The 24,409-nt window shown below is 41.6% G+C and overlaps 1 protein-coding gene across 10 annotated transcripts in view; it reads left to right on the top strand.

Annotated features, from left to right (window-relative positions):
* Positions 1–24,409, top strand: part of GTDC1 (glycosyltransferase like domain containing 1) — a 336,841-nt gene that overhangs the window by 83,586 nt on the left and 228,846 nt on the right. For all 10 annotated transcript variants that reach the window (XR_008312945.1, XR_008312944.1, XM_053282909.1 and 7 more), the window contains one exon: positions 21,099–21,309. Coding sequence is in view for 8 of the 10 variants with exons in the window: in XM_053282909.1 (XP_053138884.1) it covers positions 21,131–21,309 (179 nt within the window). In the remaining 2 variants the exon portion in view is untranslated. The remainder of the gene's footprint in view (positions 1–21,098; positions 21,310–24,409) is intronic.

The following is a 24,409-nucleotide window of genomic DNA, read 5'->3' as shown; positions in this document are numbered from 1 at the left end:
GGCATAAACCCACCAAATTGACAGAGCAATCTGAAGCATGTTTATTCAGAAGCCTGTTCCATGAACTCAGTGGGGTATATATTCTCTAGAAAGTTTATTTCGGATTGCAGTTCTAAGCGCTTTGAAGTCTCATTGATTTCTGTGGAAGACTTGAGTACTTGTTTAATTCATTCCAAATATAACTTTTCCACTGAAATAAATTGGACTTTAAAAAGTGCTTAATAAAGGGCTTGGATATAACTTTCTTCACAGTTTTACCTATCTTAATTGGAGCCGGTCAGAACTTAAGCTCTAGTAGGAATCTTACAAAACCCAATTCTCGCCTGTTTTCAAATTTAATACGTCTGGTATTATCAGATGCTGGGCTATAATTACCAGACTGACTCGTTTTCTATAATAGGTTAGTAGCTACTAATAACAGCTCCCCCTGTCATGTTTAAAATATCTGAGAGTAGATAGAGAACTAATAGGTGTGGTAATGGGAGATGTAACACTATTTTTAATCAAACCTCTTTCATCCAGTTAAATCTAATGTGAGCCGCTGAGGTCATAGGAATTGATAATCTCGTACTATTAAGAGTTGAAAACAAGATTCTTGGAGATGCTGACTTGACCTGAGTGAAATGCAAGCAATCATACCATCAGCATTACAGTCACATGGAGCACCATAAATATCACTTTAATACTAGTTATTGACAAGAGGTTTCCAAAGGTTTGAAATTAACTGGTAAGTCTGAATTTGTCATTTCAATTATGAGAAGGGGTGGAGGTGGGGGAACACACCAAGCAGTTGGCCACTTTGTGTTATACATTCAAAGTGTTTGATATTAGACACTACTCATGCTTCATTGTACTCACTGAAATTGTACAGTGCACACACGGTGGTATTTCAAGACGATTACACTGTCTCATTTGCCAGCACGTGCATGCAGTACATATATGACTCCCCTTTATCCATAATCCTGTAGGTTTTATCTTGGTTCTTTTGTGCATTCACATGAAATGGCCTGCTGCTGCCAGGTTGGATGGATCACAAACCCTGAGATTCTAGAGCAGGCCTGCTCAACTTGGGCCCCCCAGCTGTTTTTGGACTACAACTCCCATAATTCTCAGCCACAGCAGCCAATAGCCAGGAATTATGGGAATTGTAGGCCAACATCTGCAGGAGGGCCGAAGTTGAGCAGGCCTGTTCTAGAGGGAAGTCTGGTGATGTCACAAGGTGGGGCCTGCTGCTGCCACAAGACTCGCCACAAGATGCATCACAAGATTTGAAAAATAGGAGGTGGGGAGTGGAATCTGGAATGGGACAGCTGGGGAGTGGAATCTGGTAAGGACAAGACCCAGTGTCAGCCCTAAAATGGCCTGAAATAATTGTCTCTCATCCAGCTAGGAATAAAAAACCAGGAGAAACAGGGTTATTTTTTGGCAAACTAGCAGTCCTACAAAAGGAGACTATTATGGTACCAGGCTGCTCAATCTGCATGCAGACCTGATGGAGTGTGCAAGTAAAAGGCATCCTTTCCTCTCCCTGTGACAGCTTCAGCCTCAGTGCTGCTTAAATGCTTAGGCCTTAAATGCTGAGCCCAAAGCATAGGCAACTTGTATTTGGGGTTAAGGATGTTTTTGTTTATATTTGTTTATATAAAGTGTCAATTGACAAACTGATGCTGCAATTTCAGTGTAATAAAATAATGTGTATAAAATACATATGTATAAACTTGAAAGTATATGTATACTTTGGCTTGAAACAATTTTTTTGCTTTCCCATAATTTAAAAACAAGTTTAATTTACAGCATGAAATTATGAAGGCCATTAGTGTTTCTGGGTAGTTCAAAAAATTAAAGCAGCTGAAGATGGAGGCTTAAAATGTAGCTACTCTGCACGCACATTAACAACTTTCCTTTAAGGATTTATACCACCATTGCTTGCTTTTTATGCATAGTGTAATACACAGATTTTATAGCATGTTACTTTTTAAATATGTAAAACTCCAACAGGAGCCATTAAGGCTTGTACTGTTAGGTGTCTGTGGATTAATAGTCACTGGAACATTTTTATACAATACCTTTCAGTTTCCTGATGTTGCAGTTCAAGTGTATGCATGCACACACACACAAATGTTTTCAACTGCTACTTTATAATTATCTGGTGTGCTTCGTGGGCACTATTTCACTTTAGTTTCATAGAGTGATGTCCATAGCATTGTTTTTGCCATATAAAACTCAATGATGCTTCCACAAGAAATGTTATTTTTCTAAAAACTACAAATTTGAGCTGGTTTACTCCAAACCAGCTTAGTTAAACATGTCTGTGTGGGAGGGAAAGAGCATGCTCTTTGTCTGAACTGTTCCTCTCTTATGCTTTCAATATTATTTACTAAATAGCAAAGGAGTACTATTACTTTAATAGTAATATCAAGTGTGTGTCGAGGGGTAGATTGGTAGCTCCCCCATCGTAAATAGATTATTGTGCTCTAGGTGGCACTGAGACTTGCCCCATGTGTTTGCCTCTGCTGGTTCAGAGTTAGGGGTGTGTGCACAATTGGTTTCTGCAGTTTGGTTCAAATTTGAGCTGGACTGCTGGTTCACGGATTGGTTCGCTCGAACTAGCCGGTCCGGTTCATTTGTTGAACCAGTTCACCATAAGGAATAATGGGAACTTGAATTAGCCCATTATTCCCCATGGGTAGTGCCTGGAGATACCAAAGTTGGCTGGGCAGTAGGGAATGATGGGTGCTACCTACCACTCGACCCAAAAAACAATTGGGCAATTTTTAACGATTTTTTTGAATTTTTTATGGATCACTTGGTCTACCCCAAGTTAAGAGCACAATTTGATTAGTTTCAAGGACAGACACATGGAACTCATCTTGCAGCAATCACCAAGCAAATATTACACACACTAGAGAGAGATGAGCTTCACTGTCCATTTTTCACCACAACACCACACAGAACAAACCTCAACAAGTCTCAAGGCAGGCAGGCAAACAAGGTCTGCCTTTGCCCATCTAATAGCCAGCAAAAGCAAATAGTTATAAATCAAAATCATAGCAGTAGCAATAGGACAGCACAAATATTAAACAAAATGCTGAGTAAAAGAAAAACATATAGTTACTTGATAATAAGTCGTATATGCATCATGGGCCATGGTTGGGTGTGTGCGTGCATGTCTGTGGCTGTGCTGATTGGGGAAAAAAGTTAACAGTAACATTCTTGGAATGCATGGGTGGAACTTGCGGCTGCATTGTTACTGCCAGGGACACCACACTGTTGGCCCAGGAAGCGGTGGTGATGATGCTGGGGATGGAATGCGCAGAAGTAGGCACTCCAACGTTGTCCTCCTGGCTTTGACCCAGCCTCCTCTCCTTGGCCTGCCTAACCTCTTGATCCTCCACCTGGGCAGTTGGTCAGGGAAGACTGCATTGCCCTTCATCTTTGGGTCACATAGGCAGGACAAAACATGCTTTGCCAATTGACCCAAGGTGGTGCAGAGCTGACCCACCACTCCAAACTTCAGCCAATCTACCAAGGCTTCCCCAGTGGTCAGTGAGGTCTGGAGCTCACCCATAGTCTTTTCCAAGAGAAGGATGGAGTGAGGTCTGGAGCTCACCCATAGTCTTTTCCAAGAGAAGGATGGTAGGCAAAGCCTGACTCAGTGCTGCTGTCCCGGCACACAAGCTGTTCGTGGCAACAAGGCATTAATGGCTCAAGTGTCAAGACAATCTTGGAATTAAGCTTCCAGTCTGCATTAGACAGGTCACTCACTCCCAAGCCACCCTTCCTTGCCTGAAAGTGGATGGCCGCCTCTTGCTCCTGCAGGTGAGAAAGTTCTGAACTAGTTCCGAACATCCTGAGGGATCACATATTCAGGTAGGCGAAGCTCAAGCTGCCTCTCCTTGAGCATATGCCTAGCCTTTTCGCTTTGGAGGTAGTAAGCTGCTATCTTGTGCTACTTCTCCACAAGAGCAGCCGTGGAAGCAGCAAGGCCTTCACGGGGGAGGGCTCGATGTTGACTCCTTGAGGCCGAGCACATCTGTCATGGCCAGGTGCAGAGTGTGTCCCATGCAATGAATGGACACAAACTGCAGCTGTCGGGCCGCCCTCACCACATTGGCACCATTGTCAGTGACCAGACACCTCGGTGAAGGTTTGGCTGCCCAGCCACCCATTCCTCTAACTGGCATCTGATGGCCTCCAACAGCTCAACTGCTGTGTGGTCTGTGTAAAGCAGCTCCACATGCAGCACAGCCCACCTGGGCTTGGCTGCATGGGTAAGGCTGGTCATGCCACCACCAGCAGATTAGGGATGTGTACAAATTGTGATTCGAAGCGCGATTCATAAGACATCCCCTGCACCTTTAAAATGGAGGAGAGCATGTGCATACCTGCTCCTCTGAAGTTTGCTGCCACTTCCTGGATCAGCGGCTCTCCTCCCAGCTGTGTTCACGTGCCAGCAGCGCTCTTCCTCCACTGCCCCTGCACAGCGCCAGCATGCACATTACTTCTTGTAATAGAATCTTCCCAATTATTGCATCTATTTAAGTGAGGGGTGTGGCCATTGTAATGTGTATGGCTGTCATGGTGGGTGTGGCTTTGGGAGCTGTTATGTAGAGCACCGCCACTTCTGGATTTGCGACTACATCACTGCTAATAAACAATTTAACCAGCTGCACTCAGGATCGATAGGAGCTATCAGTGGGTCCCAAGCCTTGCAATGAAGAACTCTGAACTATACTGGTGCTTATGAAGAATACTCAGACTTTTAGCTGCTTTATAACTGACACAACCTTGACTGAAGAAAATAGTGCCCAAACTATGGAGCATCCTTCCCAAGAAGGTGCGCAAGTCCCCATCAGGCTTATATTTAGTTTGGTGTTTATGTGTTAATTTTATGTGGTTGTTTCTTTTAAACGTTTACTATTTCCTGCTATTTTGTAAAGTGGTGGTTTTGATAGTTTCAACACATTCTTTTGTGTACTTGTTAGCATAATATTTATATGTTGCACATATTTTGAGTATTTCTTTTTGAGTTAATAAAAGTATACACCATAGTTGTAGCACCTAAACTCCAGTGGCACAATATGCATCACGCAAATGCAAATGGCTAATCAAGCGATCATTTGTATCTTACAGTGTAACACTGAGAGGGCTTTATCTGCCACTGCCCTGCACCCATTTGGCAGAGGGAAGAGCTGGGTGGCTTGTGGGCAGGCATGCACATTGTTGAGGCCCTTCCACCATTTCTGTGAGGCAGTTTATGCTGTAGAACTGCAGGAGAGACAGAAGTCTTAATATTGTACAGAGAGAAGTTTTTAAAAAGTGCCTTGTATCTTGTGAGAAGGAAGATCTCTGATAGGAATAAAGCCTAGCTCTCACCAGCAGTTGGAAGAGGCAAACCTGTTTCTGTGTCTACATGCCCTACAGGTAGGAGCTAACCCTCCTCAACTTTTGACAAACAACTGGACTCAAGATGGCTAACCGTTCAAAGCAATATCAGATGTTAATTTTTGTAACTACATTACAAACTGATAACATTTAGAATATTATGCATTCATCATAGTCATGAAACATAAAACAGAAACAGTGATTTAAAACCGGAAATGATGTTGCTGGGGCTGCTTGGGCCTGTCTGTCCAGGTTTTCTGGATCCCCTTTAGCGTTCTTTTCAGCTTGTTCAGCTTGAGGATGTGGACTGGAACCTAGAGAGTGTAAAGTCATCTGGATGGAGGAACTATCAGGCCAAGGAGGGTGCTCTCCTTGTGAAGGGAACTTCTGAGTCGTCAGCTGTTTATCAATCTGTTCTAAACTGGGTTGCACTCCAAAGATCTGTTCAGAGGTCAAGCTCACCATTTGGGAGTCCATCTGGACCCAGCATTACACCTGGGTGTTCAGGTGTCCACCGTGGCCTGGAAAACGGTTGCACAGCTTTGGCTAGTGCTCCAGGTGTTCTCATTTCTGTCATTGTCAGTCCTAACCATAGTTATCCATGCCCTCATTAAATCTAGATTGGATTACTGTGGCATTCTTAGATGGGACTCCCCTGAAGACAGTTCAGGAGCTTCAACTTGCTCTGATAGCTAGTACTTTGAGTCATTGAAGCCACTTTTCCCCTTTCTATTGAACAGTATGAATCTTATGTGCTGAATGACTGAACCTGACTTTATTTTGGCTGTGTAGAATGTTGCAATACACTTTGCATTTTAAATTTTACTATAGTAAGAAGTTTGCCTTTAATGTATGCATTCTTCTTGGCCACATATACAGCAGTGCGGGTATTCAACTGTTCACACTCTTGCTGGCTTTCTTCTGGCTGATGTTATAGATATTAATTCTTCCTTCTGTGGATCAATTGCAGTTCCGTACTTCCCAAGTAAATAGTTGCTTTCAGTTTCTGTCTGTGCCTTTTTGAGTATGCTATGCTTCAATGTTAGTCTTTATTCCAAAAACATCATCTTCTGCGCTGCTTAGTTTTTAGTTTTTTTGCTTGTTTGATTTGCCTGAGACTTGGCTTACTTATCCCCTTCTGCAACTTTTTCTTCATACTTTATTCTTCTTAGAATAAAGCAAAATTACTCTTTGTACCATGACAATTCAATCCGCTATTTCAGGGCAAGAGTTTTTATAGTGATAGGTGCTATCACAAAGGAAGTAGTAACTTTTTGCTAAGTAATTGAGCTTTAGCTTTATTTCAAGTAGTACAATTTTGAAATTTCAAATTCAAAGCAGTGTTCTTCTCTTTTTGAGTCTGCATTTTATTGATCTTGTCTTTTGGGAACTGATTAAACTTTTCACTGCTTATCACTTGTACTTGAACTATTTCCATGGAATGTGATGCTTTATCAGTTTTGCTTGTAATATCACAATCATTGAGTTGTTGCTTTCTCAGTTTGGTTGGCCTGCAATGCTGTGCAGGTTGTGTCTTGATCTCCATCAGTCTTTGCAAATGCACACTGGACTAATTGCCTTAGTGTGGTGAGGTGTTTTTCTATTGCCTCTGTAGGTTGCTCTTTTGCTTTTCTGAATGTATATGTGTTAAATGCAGAGTTCTTTTTAGGATTAATATAAATGGTCAGGTGTTTTAGGACTGGAAGTCCGATTCATCACCTGTAAATGGCAGTGTATCAAATATATCATAAGCTTCTGCAAAGCTCTTCCTAGTATTATCAAGTAATATGTTTTGCCATCTTCAAGTTTTGGAAGCAGTGATGGGCCATGATCAACCATTTTAGAAATCACACAATGACCAAAAGTCCCAATGGTGTGCGCTGTACTAATCGACTGCAATATGCAGCAGTGCTTCAACAGTGCCCTGCCTGTCATGCCTCCACCCTCACAGCGCAAGGCTTTTAGTTGTCTTAAAGACTAGCTTAACTACATTGAAGACAACGACAATTATCTATCCCACTTTCTCTTCAAGCCTTTACTTTCTGACTGTGAATGTTCTTTCCCTTAAAATGGTGAAGAGGAAAAGAAGAGACCAACAAGTCAATAGGTGCAAGTAGGGGGGAAACTGTGAAAGATTGACTGCTGATATCAGAAGAACATTTATCGAAGGGTCCCAACCCATTTTGAGTGGTGGCATTACCATATAAATAAACAAATAAGGATGATGAATATGCAGACAAATTCAGTGGTCAAAAATACCTTCCATTGGTTGGGGATGATAGGAGTCGTTCACAATACCTAGCAACTCAGGTTGGGAAACCCCTGCAGTATGGCTCAAATGCTTCATAAGGCAGTACAGGACCAGGATAAAATGGACCATCTTTGCTGGTGCCAGGCACGCCATCCTCCCCATCTTGATTTGGGCCTTGAAGACCCAAGGAGAAGTGTGGGTGCATGGAGGGCAAGGTGGAAGCGAGCACAATTGGTGACACTGCACAGCACCATTACTGATCATGTGGCACGTCTGTTAAGGCATCGGCCTTAGGTTCCAGTTTCCTGGCTTTGTGGAGCTTGAGCCCAAAGAGCTGGAGTCTTTGGGCTCAAAAGTGACAGGCATTTTTTTTTAACTATTTAGTTGGATTTAGTTGTTCTACTGAGAGATGTGCAACAAGTAAGAGTCCCAAATCTTGAAACATACAATTTCTGTTAAACTTGTGCTAAAATGGGTGGAGGAAGAGGGAGAAATTGGTACACTTGCATTGTGTTTTCTTTGTTTAAAGAGCAGCACATTATAATAGAGTAGAGGGCAGTGACTGATTCTGACATTAAACTACGGGGGTTCCTGCTTCCCCTCTGCTAGCCCCTTGGGCTTGTCTCTTTAACAAACAACATCTGGAGGATTACATATAGTGCTTCCACCATGCAGGGAGACCATTTGTTACTCTTAATACGATTAATTCGTTCAAATTCTAAAATGGAAGATTATGAAATCAAGCAGATATTTGCTATGTAAACTACAACTGACAGTTTACTAACAACTGCTTAAATTTCCACCTTTGACTTTTTCATACATTTATGTACTATATTATGATCACTGAACATTGTTTAGAATGACTGATGCAAGTTAGCTGTTAGGTGCAATTTGTATGCAGTTTGGCAAAAAGAGTGATGTGTCAGTTCTTCAAAATGCTTATTTCATTCTGCTCTTTGCCCATTTAGCATAGCTACTCAGGGGCTTATATGTTCACCTTAATACATACATATGCCACTGTGCACAGTATATACTCAGTATATTAAGCTTTCTTCAGTCATACACTGGGAATTTATTAAAATGTAGCTGTAGTATTTATATTTTATTAGCTGGAGTTTCCAGGGATGATAATGGGTGTGGTTGGTAATAACATTGTTTTAGTAAGTATTGTTGGTTTAATTTTTGCTTCTATATTTTAACCACTCTAATGACATTTCACTTAGAATATAGTGGAGAGAGAGAAGGGACAGTGAATAAAAATAGAAAAGTATCATGGTAATACCTCTCTTATAACCTTCTGGGAAATCCCCATTCTGATTTGCTTGTATGTACTGAAATACAGCCTTTTTTTGGTAGTGGGAGGGGGGAGTCTTTTCCTCTAAGCAGTGCAATGTGTCTGTCAGATCAACAAAGGTTTGCAATTTGGCACAGACAAACGTTATGTATTTAAATCTTTTGTAGTCAGTGACTTTTCAGATGTTGAGCTGCGTGTGTTTTGGATGTCGTGGTGGTATAAATTTCCCATGTGTGGGCTTTTAACCACCGAAAGAACCATTACTGAAACTATATACTTTCTTTCCTCTCTCAGCGGCAGCTCTCTACCTATGGAATATATTAACATTACACCCTGTTTTAGGATGATTGCTTAAAATATATTTTCTGGGAAGGAACTTTAAATATGATCTATAACTTACACTGCTTACAATGCCAGCTTTGGGGACTAACCATGACTTTCTGATTTGAGCTAGGTTGACATCTGTGAAACCACATAAGAAGTTTATGTACATAAGAAAAAATATGTGTCTTCTTTAAGAAACCTCTAGCAAACGGAAAATCTTTTGTACCTTGTTGTTAGCAATGCTTTTCTGCTGGCTCCCAGGAGCCCCCTTGCTTGTGATTGAGTCTCTAGGCTTGGAGATCTCACTCTGGATATGCTCAGGAGCCTCACAGCATCGTGCGCTCTCCATTTATGGCACATGGGGACAGGTCTCTTAGCAACAGTGGACCAGTCACCCCTAGAATTGGAAAGGGGGACAGATCCACACCCTCTCTATGCTGGGATAATCTATGTAGACCCCAGAAGTTAACTAAAAGCAGGTTAAACTCTTTGCCAAGGCCACTCTGTTTTCAGAGTGAACTGCCTCCCTGTCCTCTCCTTTCACAAAGGATAGCAACCCATTTTGTTTCCAAACAGTTTAGCCACCTAATGGCACAGCGGGGAAATGACTTGATTAGCAAGCCAGAGGTTGCCGGTTCAAATCCCCGCTGGTATGTTTCCCAGACTATGGGCAACACCTCTATCGGGCAGCAGTGATATAGGAAGATGCTGAAAGGCATCATCATCTCAAACTGTGCGGGAGGAGGCAATGGTCAATCCCTCCTGAAATCTATCAAGGAGAACCACAGGGCTCTGTGGGCGCCAGGGGTTGACAGCGACTCGACGGCACAACTTTATTTGAGAGGAGAGCTGGTCTTGTGGTAGCAAGCATGACTTGTCCCCATAGCTAAGTAGGGTCTGCCCTGGTTGCATCTGAATGGGAGACTTGATGTGTGAGCACTCTAAGATATTCCCTTCAGGGTATGGAGCTGCTCTGGGTAGAGGAGAAGGTTCCAAGTTCCCTCTCTGGCTTCTCCAAGATAGGGCTGAGAGAGATTCCTGCCTACAACCTTGGAGAAGCCACTTCCAGTCTGTGAAGACAATACTGAGCTAGATAGACCAATGGTCTGACTCAGTATATGGCAGTTTCCTATGTTCCTAACCAGCTAATGTGCCAATTAGCTCAGCAGGAAAGAACACAGATAAGGTTTGTGGAGGTAAATCTCCCCCCTTACAAAAGAGGTTGAGTCAGTGATTGGCTTAACATGTCAGTGAGATGGACCTAAGGAATGCACCCATTAAAAGTACTGATTGGATTACTGGACTTTCCATCCATGCAAATTTTCTCTTCTCATGTCTGTGTACCCATTTTTCATGACAAAAGCCTTGGCATACCTCAGCAATTCCCACATTGTTACACGCGGGAAGAAAGGTCAGCAACAGTGGAATCCTTGTCAGTTCCACTCAACACACCTGTCCGACAAAAAAGGATAACTTGGAATGTGCCTGGAGGATATGTTTTTGGGGATAAGAAGTTCCAATTACATGATCCTGTGTGCTCCTTGCGATCTTCATGCTCTTTGTGCACCAGTTACCTTGGAGTTACCAGCAGTTTTTTGAGCGATTTACTGTCCACAGGTCACCACGCAAGGCTGTGTTTAGTACTTCGTGCCACTCTCCAGATTGGCTTTCTTGCCCAGCCTAATATGTCCAGCCTTCCTCACTGACATAGGAAGGTGGTTCCATGGAGGAAACACCCTCCTGGATTCAACCTTACCAACTAATCCCTCCAACTTTCGTGCACCTGCCTTGACCCGAGCTGTCCCTGAGGAACGAGGTTCATCAGTTGTTCCTGGAGTCCTTTGTCCAGACCAGGTGATATGAATGTTTGCCCCTCACTGGGCCCAAACTCTGTCTCTATTCCCCTTTCTTAAATCCAACCACCTCCTTCTCTAAAAAGCCTCTTTCGTTTGTCTGCCTTGGAACTTACACAATTAGGACTCTATGCTAAAACGCCTCATTGTAATTAAATGCATTTTTGATAGTAATATTGCTTTAATCTCACATTTCTTTCTGTTGTACCCCTCCCTACAATAAATATCTTCTTTTGATTTTTAAACTTGATTTTGAAATCTTGAGACAAGATTTCAGTCCAGTCATTTCCTGAGTCCACAACTTTGCAAAAATTAAATCTGATGTGAAACTGTCCTTTCGGAGCTAATTTCCCCATGCAAGCCCGGACATAGATTTAAGGGTGTTCACCAGTCACCCTGGGGCAGTTTCATTAACAACCTAGAGTATGTTTTTAAACTTCAGTTTCCCATTGGTTTAATATTAATTTTGTAGCTAATACAATTGCATCATGGCTGTTCTATCTTTCTGTTTAATATTATTTGTTTTTAGCTTTCATTGTAGGATAGAAATTATGTATAATAATTTATACCACTTTTTCATTTAAAATCCTAAGGATAGGCTTACAGTATTAATAGTATTACACAGAAGAGAGCAACAAAATCAATATATCAAGATACATTTATATCCATAAAAAGGAAAACGCAGTAGCGAAAATAGCAACAGTTTAGACAATGTAGGGAGTTAAAATTCACCAGACAGGCAAGTTAAAATCCTGCCTAAAAGAGCAGTCTTCACAGCAGAATGTGAACTGGGAGACACATGGCAAAGCTTCCTAGGAAACTTTAACTATGATGTATAACTTACACTGCTTACAACACCAGCTTTGGGGACTAACCATGATTTTCTGATTTGAGCTAGGTTGACATCTGTGAAACCTCACATAAGAAATTTATGTGCATAAGAAACTGTAAGTGTGTCTTCCTTAAGATGACATACCTACATGATGTAGGTATGGCCACAGGCCCTCTCTTGCCAGATGCATTTCAGATGCTATTTAAAGGCAAAGGAGAACCCCCCACAGAAGAACTCAGGTGGCATCTCATAGGAAGAGTACTTTAGGTATCCCAGTCTCAAGGTGTTTACAGCTTTAAAGCTAATGACCATTGTGATGGCCTGGAAATGTGTTGGCCTGGAAAGCCATTGGAAATTCATACACTCCTCATGACTGGTTCCAGTCAGCAGTTGGCCAGAGTATTCTGGACTAGTTGATGTTTCTGGACAAGTTTCAGAGGCAGCTCCAGAGAGAGTATGTTACTGTAGTCCAAAAGTAATGTAACTAAAGCATGTGTCATCATGGTCAGATCTGCCTGCTTCAGCAATGCACACACCTGTTGAACCATTCAAAGTCTGACAAAGACACTCCTGACAACTAGGGATGTGCATAGAACTGGTTCAGCGCTCCTTTTTGAACTGCCGCATTCAAGCTGGTTCGGAAGCCAGAGAGGGGTTACTTTAAGTGGCAGGGAGGGTGCCTCCGACCTGCCCATCCCTGCCCCACCGCTTTCCCCCTGGCACTCTCCCAAAAAGCGTGGGTGCAGATCTGCAGCATTTCTCCTTGCAGTCCCATTCAGTGTTGCCCCACAAATAGTCAACGCGCCCATGCTTTTTGGGAGAGCATCGTGGGGGGGGGATGCAGTGGGGCAGGGATGGGCAAGTAGGAGGCATCTTCCCTGCCCCTTAAGGTAACCCCCCTGCTCTCCTGTGATTGCATGGAACTGGTTACATGCACATCCCTACTGACAACACCTGCCACCTGGCATTTAATTAAGGATTATCCCCAGACTAAACCTATGCCTTCAAAGGGATTGCCACTCTGTCCAAGACAGGATGTTGACCTATCTCGAGATCATCAGTTCTGTTGATCTGCAGCTTCTCTCTATTGTCTGGATTAAGCTTGCATTTGTTCACTCTCACCCAGTGCATTACTGCTTCTAAGTACCATATCACTGTGGCTTTAAAAAGTGGTTGGCATCAGGTTTAGACACTTTGAACTGGTTTAAATATATTTCATGTAAAATAATATCAAACTGCAATGTAAATGAGTTTAATGACAACAATGTAACTTGAGAAAAATGTATTTTCTAAACAGTTTATTTTTTATTTTTAAAAAGTATTTTACAAACAAAATGCATAAAACTGGATAAAAAAGAAAATTGAAACAATAGTACAATTCAGTTGCTCTGTGAAAACTAAATTTAATTCAAGTTCCAGGCAACCAAGAAATTAAAGTTCTGTTTAAGTTCCAGCTCATGGCAGGGGGTGGGGAACTCTCTGAACTGATTTTGGGTTCAGTTTTCAACTCCAGTTTTGGGTAGGGGTTCAGTGTAATGCTCTTTACATAAGCCTAATTCCTATATTTGTCCCACATGTTAAGCCAATCAAACAATGAATCCCAACTTTATTGTATTTAGCCATATCACAGTATCAAGAATGACAGGAAAAACAACCATACACACAAACCAATCAGATTGTTATAAAATAATAATAAATATAGCAGATAATAATTAAAAATAAATAAATAATTGTAATTTAAATTAATAATTTAATAATAATTTATAGTTTTATAAATTATTTTATATGGACAGACCATATAACTCCTGTATTGAAGGAGCTACACTGGCTGCCAATATGTTTCCGGGCAAAATACAAGGTGTTGGTTATAACCTATAAAGCTTGGGCCCTGGGTATTTAAGAGAACGTCTTCTTCGGCATGAACCCCACTGCCCACTGAGATAATCTGGAGAGGTCTTTCTGCATTTGCCACTGGCTCGTCTGGTGGCCAATCAGGGATGGGCCTTCTCCGTTGCTGCCTCGAGGCTTTGGAATGTGTTCCCTAGTGAAATAAGAGCCTCCCCATCTCTGACAGCTTTTAAAAAGTCTTTAAAGATGCATCTGTTCAGAACCCCAAGCTTTTAATTAATATTGTTTTGATGGTTTTAATGCTGTTTTAAAATATTGTTTTAAAAATTTTAAATTGTTGTAATGTTTTAAACTATTTGTTTTAACTACTGTTTTACTTTCTGTTTTTATTTTGTTGTAAACCGCCCAGAGACGTAAGTTTTGGGTGGTATAAAAATATGTTAAATAAATAAATAAATAAATAAATGTTTTAAATGTTGGGTTTTAGATTATTTTAATGTTTTAATTATTTTCAATTTTGTTTAATTTGCATTGTTTTTGTTGTACACCGCCCAGAGATGCAGGTTTTGAGCGGTATATAAAAATGTTAAATAAATAAATAACTTGATATTTTTAACGTAACAAGCCAGTAGTTTCTTTGCAGCCAAAGCAAATAAAGTAACCATATCAGTAATATATGGCTGATTGCCATCTAGTAGGTCCACTACAATATCCTCTAAATTCTTATCTGGTTATTGCAGGATAAAAAGCAGTAGAAATTTCCTCCTTGGATCGACATATAGAGTAGAAACCAACAGATAGTGCACAACATTTTCCACCTGATTACAGCCATAGATACATTTCCGTTCCACCTTTAGGGATGCCTAGATACCTCCCTTCGAGATAAGCAGTTGGCATCACCTGAAACCTAAGCTCAGTAAAGGCCCTGTGTATCTGGAAATGATTTAAGTTTTAAAAATAAGATACCATGGAATGATTCTTCTTGAGTTCAGAAAACCAGGCTGAGAAATACAAGTTGTTAATTACTACTCTGACCTCACTTCACTTGATCAAAGACTCAGTTTCTCAGCACATAACGATCAATACAGATATTATTCCATTGAAAGGTTATATTTCCTCAGCAGGTCTGGCATTGTTGAACCCATTCCCCTTCTCTTAATTGTTCCAGCCAGCATTGTTAAGTAAGACTGGCATCTTCCATGCTGTTTAGCCTATGCCAATAGTGAAGGTGTTGCAGCTGGATCCTGGCTGCAATGGATGGCAACCCCAATCCTGCCCTAATTAGAGCAGATGGTGTTCCTGGGGGAAGCCCTAGTATCTTCCTGAGGATTTTATTCTGAAGGCTCTCTAGGTCCGCTTTGGCCCCTTCCCCCCAAATTTCTGCTCTGTATACACATGTTAGATCAACATATGGAGGTGGGTGGGGATTGCTTTAGCTAGCCCTGTCCACAACTTCTTCATGTTGTGCCATAGGTGGAATGTGGCCTCTGCATGATTGAAACCTTGTTTATAAAAGATGTGCAGATTTGGAGATGCGGTCAGCAGACATGTATAGGAAGGGACAGTGGGTATGAGCCGCTTCTCTGTGTCTTTGCTCCATGTGTAGGCCAAAGTTGAGAATAGGGTTCCAGTCTGTGAGAATGCTGATGGTGGCAGAAAGTTTGATCAATCATGAAAGACAAAATTATCACATGTATGATAGACAAGAATATCCTGGGCAATACCAAATAGTTGTGTTCTACAAATATATTCTTGAGAATCTCCACTGTCTTGTTAAAAAGAAAAGCAAAGTTGCTAGCCATTAAGGTTGTAGAGAACAGCTTGACAAAAAAAGAGAAGCTCATGAAAGATATCTCATGGTTCATCCAATGAGGCTTCAGCAGCATTGTTAATTATCCTTGTGTATTATTTCCTGGTAGGGATGTGCACGAACCTGTTTGGAGGCCCTTTTATGGGCGGTTTGAAGGTAGGGGGACATCTTTCAGGGCAGGGGAGGGTGCACTTACCCCCCCATCTGCATTTCCCTCACCTGCGCTCTCTTAAAAACTGGTCCAGCGGGGCTGCAGCGTTCCTCACAGCCGCCCCGTTTCCTCTGCTTGCACGCACACAGCATACTTCCGGTCACTTCTGGACCAAGGAGGGATAGAGGCAGTAGGGAGGTATGCTGCCGCCCTGCCAGACTGGTTTTTATGAGAGTGCCAGCAGGGGGAACAGGGCGGGGGGGGGAGGGAGTGCACACTCCCCCACACTTAAAGGTGCCCCCCTACCTTCAAACCAGCCCCTACCGGTTCCATACACATTCCTATTTTCTGGTCCTCTTCTGCTTCCAATTATTATTAGAGTCTGCTTCCAATTATTATTAGAAAGAAGCCGGGATCAGTTGTAATGTCTGAATCAACCAAAGTGCTTTAAATTGGCCTCAGTCTAAACCCAAAACTTGAAGTTGGTTAGAATTAAGTCAGGATTCTTCAGTTCAGCCATTATTAATTATTATGACTATAATTAGATGTAGAATTCTTCTGATTTGTATGTGGCAGAGAATGGGGGAGCATGTGCTCTTGAAGCTGAGACATGTTACTCAAATCCAAAGTTTAATCTGAACCAGTTCTTTATTTGGTTCCCATTTACATTCTGGAGGTTCTCAAGAACCTCAAAATTCTTGAGAAAATATTCTTCAAAATATTTCCACATTTTCTGAAAACCTGAACCTTGGAAGCAAGAATAAGATTCATAAAATATGCACATGGGTTTCATTTGCCTATTTTTTAATACACACACACACACACACACGTTTGTACCCCTCAACAGAAAAAAGAAGAACCCACAATTGTCTCTGAAATAACTTGAAAGTGACAAAAGTAATTGGCACCCATCATTGTTTATTCCGTGTTTAACAAAAATGGCATGGACAAAAATGATGGGACCCTTAACCTAATATTTTGTTGCTCAGCCTTTAGAGGCAATCATTGCAAACAAGCGATTCCTGTAGCTCTCAATGATACTTCTGCACCTGTCAACAGGTAGTTTGGCCCACTCTTCCTGAGCAAACTGCTCCAGCTGTGTCAGGTTTGAAGTGTGCCTCCTGTTGGAGGATACATGACCTGCGAGTGAGACAGAGCTTTCTGACACTGGGCAGTATGTTTCGCTCCAGAATGTCTTGATAGTCTTGAAATTTCATTGTTCCCTGCACAGACTCAAGGCACTTCATGTCAGACACAGCAAAACAGCCCCAAAACATAACCAAGCCTCCTCCATGTTTCACAGTAGGTATGGTGTCCTTTTCTTTGAAAGCTTCATTTTTTTGTCTGTGGACATAGAGCTGATGTGACTTGCCAAAAAGCTCCAGTTTTGTCTCATCTGTCCAAAGGACATTCTCCCAGAAGCATTATGGCTTGTGAATATGCATTTTAGCAAATTCCAGTCTGGCATTTTTATGTTTTTCTTTCAACACTGGAGTCAACCTGAGTCTTCTTCCATTGATCCCACTGTCACTCAAAAAGCGATGGACTTTGACCTTGGAGTTCAGCTTGTATCTCTTTGGAAGTTGTCCTTGGCTTTTTGTCTACCATTCTCACTATCCTTCTGCCCATTCTGAGGTCTATTTTCCTCTTGCGGCTGCGTCCATGAAGGTTGGCTACAGTCCCATGGACCTTGAACTTCTTAATAATATTTGCAACTGTTGTCACAGGAACATCAAACTGCTTGGAGATGGTCTTATAGCCTTTGCCTTTAACATGCTTGTCTATAATTTTCTTTCTGATCTCCTCAGACAACTCTCTCCTTTGCTTTCTCTGGTCCATGTTCATTGTGGGACACACGATGATACCAAACAGCAAAGTGACTACTTTTCTCCATTTCAATAGGCTGAATGACTGATTGCACGATTGGAGACCTGTGTGATACTAATTAAAGAAAACAGCTAATTTGAAACATCACTCGGATCCAATTATTTATAATATTTTCTAGGGGTACCAACAAATGTGTCCAGGCCACTTTAGAATATCTTTGTAGAATAAGCAATACTTTATCTCTTTTCACACTTCCTTTGCTTTACTCGATGACATATCAAAGGCATGCAGGTATATATAGGACAATTGCTTTTCATTTAATCAATTTTCAGGAGGCATAAAACACTTTTTCAATGAGCTGTAAGGGTACCAACAAATTTGTTCACGTGTGTACATACACACAATTTCTGAGTTGTATTTTCTACTCACAAGGAGTTCTCGAAATGGCATATCATTTGGGGCTCCTAAATACACCTGGTATATAGTATTAGGTATTTTTGTTTTTGTCCCAAGCATGTTGAATGTTTTGGATTTGATTATAACATTGACTTGTATTAAGTCTTCACCCATATTTCTTATTCTCTGGCTATTTTTATTTTAAAGTAGCGGTGATTTGATGTTGAGTGATAGGGTCATCACTGGAAGTGGATACCATATTTGAGAGGCTGGGACTAAAAGGAGAAATGTTTTCACAGGAACCAAATGTTATTGCTCATCTCACATTCACAGCAGAGCTGGCCTATGTTTAAGATTCAAGGTTCTTAGAAGTACACATCCTGGAGGGATTGTGGGGGTGGGTGGGAATCTGTGATGTAATGCAAAACAGAGAATTTTTCAAGCCACACAGTGATGTACTCCTGAGAATGGAATCAAGCCATTAGTACATCATGGAGAATTACTGATTCCAAAGAGGCACCCTTGAGAGAGGAAGTACTGTAATGAGTACAGTGCCACTGTTGTTCTAATATTTGTTGTTTCCTTTGAAATGGCTAAAATACCTGAAATGATTTATATCTAATTGAGCTTTGCATCCCATCTGATAGGGTAAATGTTCTCAGGCCATTTATCATCGGTGGCTTTTCAAGATCTCTTAGGAGTACATAGTGTATATTTACCTTAAACTTGGCTAGGTCAAGGAAAATAATATAAAGAATAATACATGATACTGTGAGACTGTAGCAAAACTAGAAACCAAGTGGCTGACATGATTTACATATTTTCTTCCCACCACCTTTGTGACTAATAAAAATATATCACTTAACAAATAATTGTTAAAATGAGATGGGTTTCAAAAAATAATCTGCCTGGAAAAATAGAAGACTAATTGGTGTGGGTTTGTATATTGCCCCTGAGAGTCGCTAAGGATTGAGGGTAGGGAAATAGATTGCTATCTACTTCTGCTGTTAGCCATGCTTCCACATGCCCAAGGGGACTTTGGGTTTGTGTTTCTCAAATAGCAGCTCTCGGTACCACAAAGCAAACCACTTTTAAAACTGAGGAGACTTTCTAAAAGGATTTATGGTATGACTCTACTGCTCAAAGGAGTGGAAGGGGGACCCACTGGGCATGCCCAAAGCTTGAACATGTAAAAATAAGTTTCTGGATCCAAGCCCATGGATGACTATTAGCTTCTGGATGTAAACATAAGAGGATTCCTATAGAGCTTACATGAACCTACTTCACCAGGTTGTTGTGAGGAGAAACTTAAATATGTAGTACACCGCTCTGGGCTCCTTGGAGGAAGAGCGGGATACAAAATGTAAATAAATAAACCAACTCTCTTCGCTTCAGTGGCCGCCTCCAGGCAGTCTGCCTGCCAGTGGCAGTGCCTCTGGCATGCCTCCATCCTTTTAAGTCAGTCTCCTCAGCACCCTACCTCTAATGTGGGCTCTGGAACTCAGCTGATGAAACAACCCCCACAGCTGCAGCTCATCAGGCCTATCAAGAAAGAGGCTGAAACTGGCAGAAAGCGTTCCCAGCAGGTTGTCTTTACTGTCAAGGCCAGAAAGGAAGAGCGAGGCAGGTCCCGGTGAATCCTCTGGCTTTGGTTGGGAAGATTTAGATTGCCCCTCATCTTGCCTTCTGGTCCTCCTTGCTGCCTCTGCCATGCCCCCGTCCTGTTTAAACCAGAGTCCTCAGCACCCCACCTCTCACGCTGGCTCCGGAACTCAGCTGATGGAACAAGCCCGCCAGGGCGCTTTCCAGATGAGACCATGCACCGGGGTCAGGACGGATCTCTGAAGTGTGCTTCCACACTCCCTGTGTTGTGACACCACAGCCCCTATGCAGACAGCAGGGTGCCGTTCATATTTCCAATGCCTTGTTTCGAATTTAATCGCTGCAATATAGAGTTGGACGTCGTATATCCAGTGCAAAAAGGTTGCTGTTTTTCGGGTTAGTTTCTGCGAGACTGCTCCCCCTGCTGTTCATGTTTCGAATGCGACTTGCCTGAACGGAGCTACTTTGCTGCTGTCGAGCAGCTAGGCTGGGAAGCGCCCTCGGCAGCATGAGATGCACTCTGGGCATAGTGACCCTTTTCAGTTGTTGTAACAGATGAATGTAGATTAGTCAATCATGTTTGTCTTCAGGGGAAAAATACAGCAAGTTGTCTCTCTGTTTACGAACTCAAAACTGCCTACTTTTTGTCACAGACTGTTTATTTTTATTTATTTCTTTCTCAAATCTGTAGACCGCCCCAAACTTCCATCTCGGGGTGGTTTTGCCTTTTTTCTGTTCTGCTTTGCCTTTTTATTTTGGGGGCTATCCCTTTGTTTATGCCTTGGTTTGTTAACTGCCCTGTGGCTGAGAGTGTGAACAGCCTCCTTTAAGTCTACAATATTGTTCTGTTCCAGACACTTTGCTGTAATAATATATTTTGAATCTCCTTTAGGGGCTTGGAATGTCACTCCATGATGCTTCCAGTCTTCTGTAGCTTGAAGTGTAGATGTCCTAGAGGTAGACAACTCAAACAGGGTTTCCCTAGGCTGCCCCCAGTCAAGTTTCTTTTAAGTCATTTTTCTGTATTGCCTTTAGTGCGAAGGATTATTTTGGTTGAGCTGTGCTTGAAATGTCTTTTAGTTTTATGTACTATCAGAGGGCAAAGTCTATTTGAAAGCAAACGAACTATATGATACAGACAGAGGCCCAGCTAAAAACAGAGGAGAACTGTATATTTTTTAAGGTCCAACATTTGCTTTTGGGGAAACATTTATGCAGAGTGAAAGCATTTTCAATGCACGTGCGTGTATGACTGAATTGTTAATTGTAACCTAAATTTTAATGGAATATGACTTTGATTAATAGATACTTTCCTTTTTCCATGCCTGCAATTTTAATTAGTCTTTTTTAAGTTAAACTTATTAATGAAAGAAAAAGATTGAATTCCTTTAAAAATGAACTCACTGGCTGAGCTGTTGTAATGTGCTTATGCTTTTATCATGATCCTGTATGACACATTTAAAATGAAATAATTATAAAAGTAGGCTTTATTAATAATATGGGTTTTTAAAAAATGTGTTTTTAGAATTCTGGACAACTTGGAAAACTTAGAAGATAATGACTGTTCTGCTAATTGAAGCTTTTTATGGAGGCTCACACAAGCAACTAGTGGACCTTCTACAAGAGGAAATGCAAGAGTCTGTCCTCTTTACTCTCCCTGCGAAAAAATGGCACTGGAGAGCTAGGACTGCTGCTCTCTACTTCGCGCAAAATGTGCCAGTCAATCCTAATTACAGGTAAGGCAAGCTATTGATGTCCTCATAAGTCTAAACTGAGTCTCCATATTTAGCCACGTCTGACTCTTACTTTGGCACTATCCTGGCCTGGGTCAGTCAGGGAAGGTGTCCTATGAAGGCTCCCAGATGTCTCCATTCATTGTCTGGTAACAAGGCTGAAAAGATGACATCTTAGTGCAGGCATGGCCAACTGCTGTATTCTCTGAGATCACACTCTTCTTCAAAGAGTGGCCTAGGTCCTGCAGTATGATTTATACATGCAAACCAACCCCTTAAGGAACAGTCAGGCTCTGTCATGTTAGTGCCATCAAACAATAGCAGCTTCTCACTCACAGGGCACATTTGCTCAGGCACAGCATTACATACACATATGTATACTTGGATTGGAATCCAAAGTGCTACTTGAGATGTAATAATTGTAGAAAGTAACAAGTCCTTTAATTCTTAGTCCTTTAATCACCTTGTCCTTTCATTCTTTGAATTCATTCATTCATTTGATTTCTATACCGCTCTTTCAAAAAATGGCTCAGGGCGGTTTACACAGAGAAATAATAAATAAGATGGATCCCTGTCCCCAGAGGGCTTACAATCTAAAAAGAAACACAAGATAGACACCAGCAGCAGTCACTGGAGGTACTGTGCTGGGGGTGGATAGGGTCAGTTACTCTCCCCTGCTAAATAAAGAGAATCACCACGTTAAAAGGTGCCTCTTTGCCAAGTTAACAGTTAACTGAAATGATAAACTGGAATGATGAACTCTCTTACCATATCACAAAATACTTCTGAAACTTCACTTCTAAAGCAGTTTGCCATGCAGTATGAAAGGCTTGTGCTTCCAGAAACAGAAGTCAAAAGTCCCCTTCATTATGTGGAATGAATTACACAGATCTTTGGATCCTGGCCTTACATCATGCATGCAAATACGTACATGTGTGATAATTATATCTAGTTGGAAATTCAATTTTAATTACTTTTAATCTGGTTTTAATTTTTTTGTGTTTTTAATTGTTTCATTATGTGTGTTTTTATTTTAATGTAAACAGCCCTGAGCCACTTTAGGAAGGGCAGTATATAAATTGAATGAATGAATGAATATGTGACATGTGAACATGCCAGGCAAACCTTTCTATACATTGATTGAAATTTGCTGAGGGTGTAGCCACCTAATGGCGCAATGAGAAAATGACTTGACTAGCAAGCCAGAGGATGCCGGTTCAAATCCCCTCTGGTATGTTTCCCGGACTATGTTTCCCAGACTATGGGAAACACCTATATCGGGCAATAGCAATATAGGAAGATGCTGAAAGGCATAGTCTCACACTGTGTGAGAAATGGCAATGGCTCCTGTACTCTACCAAAGACAACCACAGGGCTCTGTGGTTGCCAGGAGTCAACACCGACTCGATGGCACACTTTACTTTACTTACTGGGGACTGCATAAAATTGTCTTGGCACTGGATCTGTCTTATTTGGTCATACCTGTTCTAGAGAGTTAATTGAAACCTGCTTTCAGCTAGGTTTCACAAATCCATATGTGAACTCAGGAAAAGTGGCATGTGTATCTTTATTCATCACAATCCTAACTACTTTTAAAATTAGAATGTGTTTTTAAAAGCATGTTGGAATCGGGGGAGCACATAGCTGAAAGTGAAGCTCTTAAGCATAGTATATTTGTTTTTGTTTTTACACATATGCTTGGAGACACAGGTGCTCCTGGTATGTTTCAGGGAGATGCTCATTGTGCAAATAGGTATTTCCCACAGCATGTGTGAAATGGTTGATTTGCCACAAAATAAAATAGGAAAGCCTTGCAAGGTTGAGGTTGCATGTGTCTTGTTGGAGCTGCTGCATCACAGCAGATGTGCTAATACCGTGCTTTTGACCTGTATGGGGCATTTACTCTTGGCAAAAAGCAGGGATTGCAATCACATTTGTTGCAACATAACTTTGCTTAACTAAACATAACTTTGCATCCATTATAAGTATGGATGCTGAGGTCCCAACTCTGGCTAAGTTTCTAAAACTTCAGAAGAATAAGATTAGTGGTTAATCTAGCCATAGTGAAAAGATTTGGGCTTTAGCATTTGAAGATGAATTCTTAAAATACATGTATAGAGGTGCTGCAAGCATTCCTGAATGTTTTGTGTGAAGCAGTCTGTCTCTCAGACCAAAGACAAAGGGCACATGTGAGCCATCATAAAAAGAAATCACCTCAGTACTGGTTGAGTCCTTTTACTTGGGAAGGGGAATGAATGATGTTAACATTTGTTGATTTACTTATTGTATCACATTTCTATCCCCTTCTTCCTCTACAGAGGTCAGGGTGGCCATAGGGGTCATTGCATTTTATCCTCACAACATCCCAGTGGAGAAGGTTAGGCTGAGAGTTAATGAGACTATTCATACAATCAGCGCATCACTGGCTAGGGCAGCCCAGCCTGGTTTGGGCTGCTCATATGGATCCTGATATGATCCTGATCCCGGCACTTCTGCCCCTGCTAGCCTGACTTTTAACCCTGGCCCTTAACTGGGGTTAGAGGGCATGTCTGTGCCCTCAACCCCAGGTTTGGGATCATGTGTGTGGCACACACACAGTCTAAGTGCCCAGCTCATGGGGGAATCCGCCAATGCACTGTGCTTGTTGCATGGTGCATTATGGGATACCTGGATGTCAGAACTGGGTGTGTTCCAGTTTGTTGAAGAGGTATTCCTTGCTTGTCTGGGGGGAAGGTAGGCCCCTGTTATGGTCATGTGAATGACCTTAATGAGATGCACAGCCCTCTCACTGAGCTTGATGAGTGAATGGGGATTTGGATCCAGTGCACTCTCTGCAACACCACACTGGCTTCCAGTGTGCTCGCACAGAGTACATGAAATAATTTAGCAAAGTGGAAAATTGCCTGTCAGTTTTTGGGAATACAAAAGCTGAACTAGCTAACAAATAATCACAGTTGTCAGTCTTGAGTCTATTTGTTTTTCTTAATCTCCCAATAGGGGAGAGATTTTGAAATCAGTGCTGTCCAAGAGTGGATTCTGTCATGGTTTTTCCTCACATAGGGAATTTCCCCTTTCCAAATATCTCCCATAACCGAGATTGAAA

The sequence above is a fragment of the Hemicordylus capensis genome, chromosome 1 (assembly GCF_027244095.1).
Source record: "Hemicordylus capensis ecotype Gifberg chromosome 1, rHemCap1.1.pri, whole genome shotgun sequence".
Lineage (NCBI taxonomy): Eukaryota > Metazoa > Chordata > Lepidosauria > Squamata > Cordylidae > Hemicordylus > Hemicordylus capensis.
The sequence above is the reverse complement of the archived record's forward strand: the minus strand, read 5'-3'. Positions and strand labels throughout refer to the sequence as shown.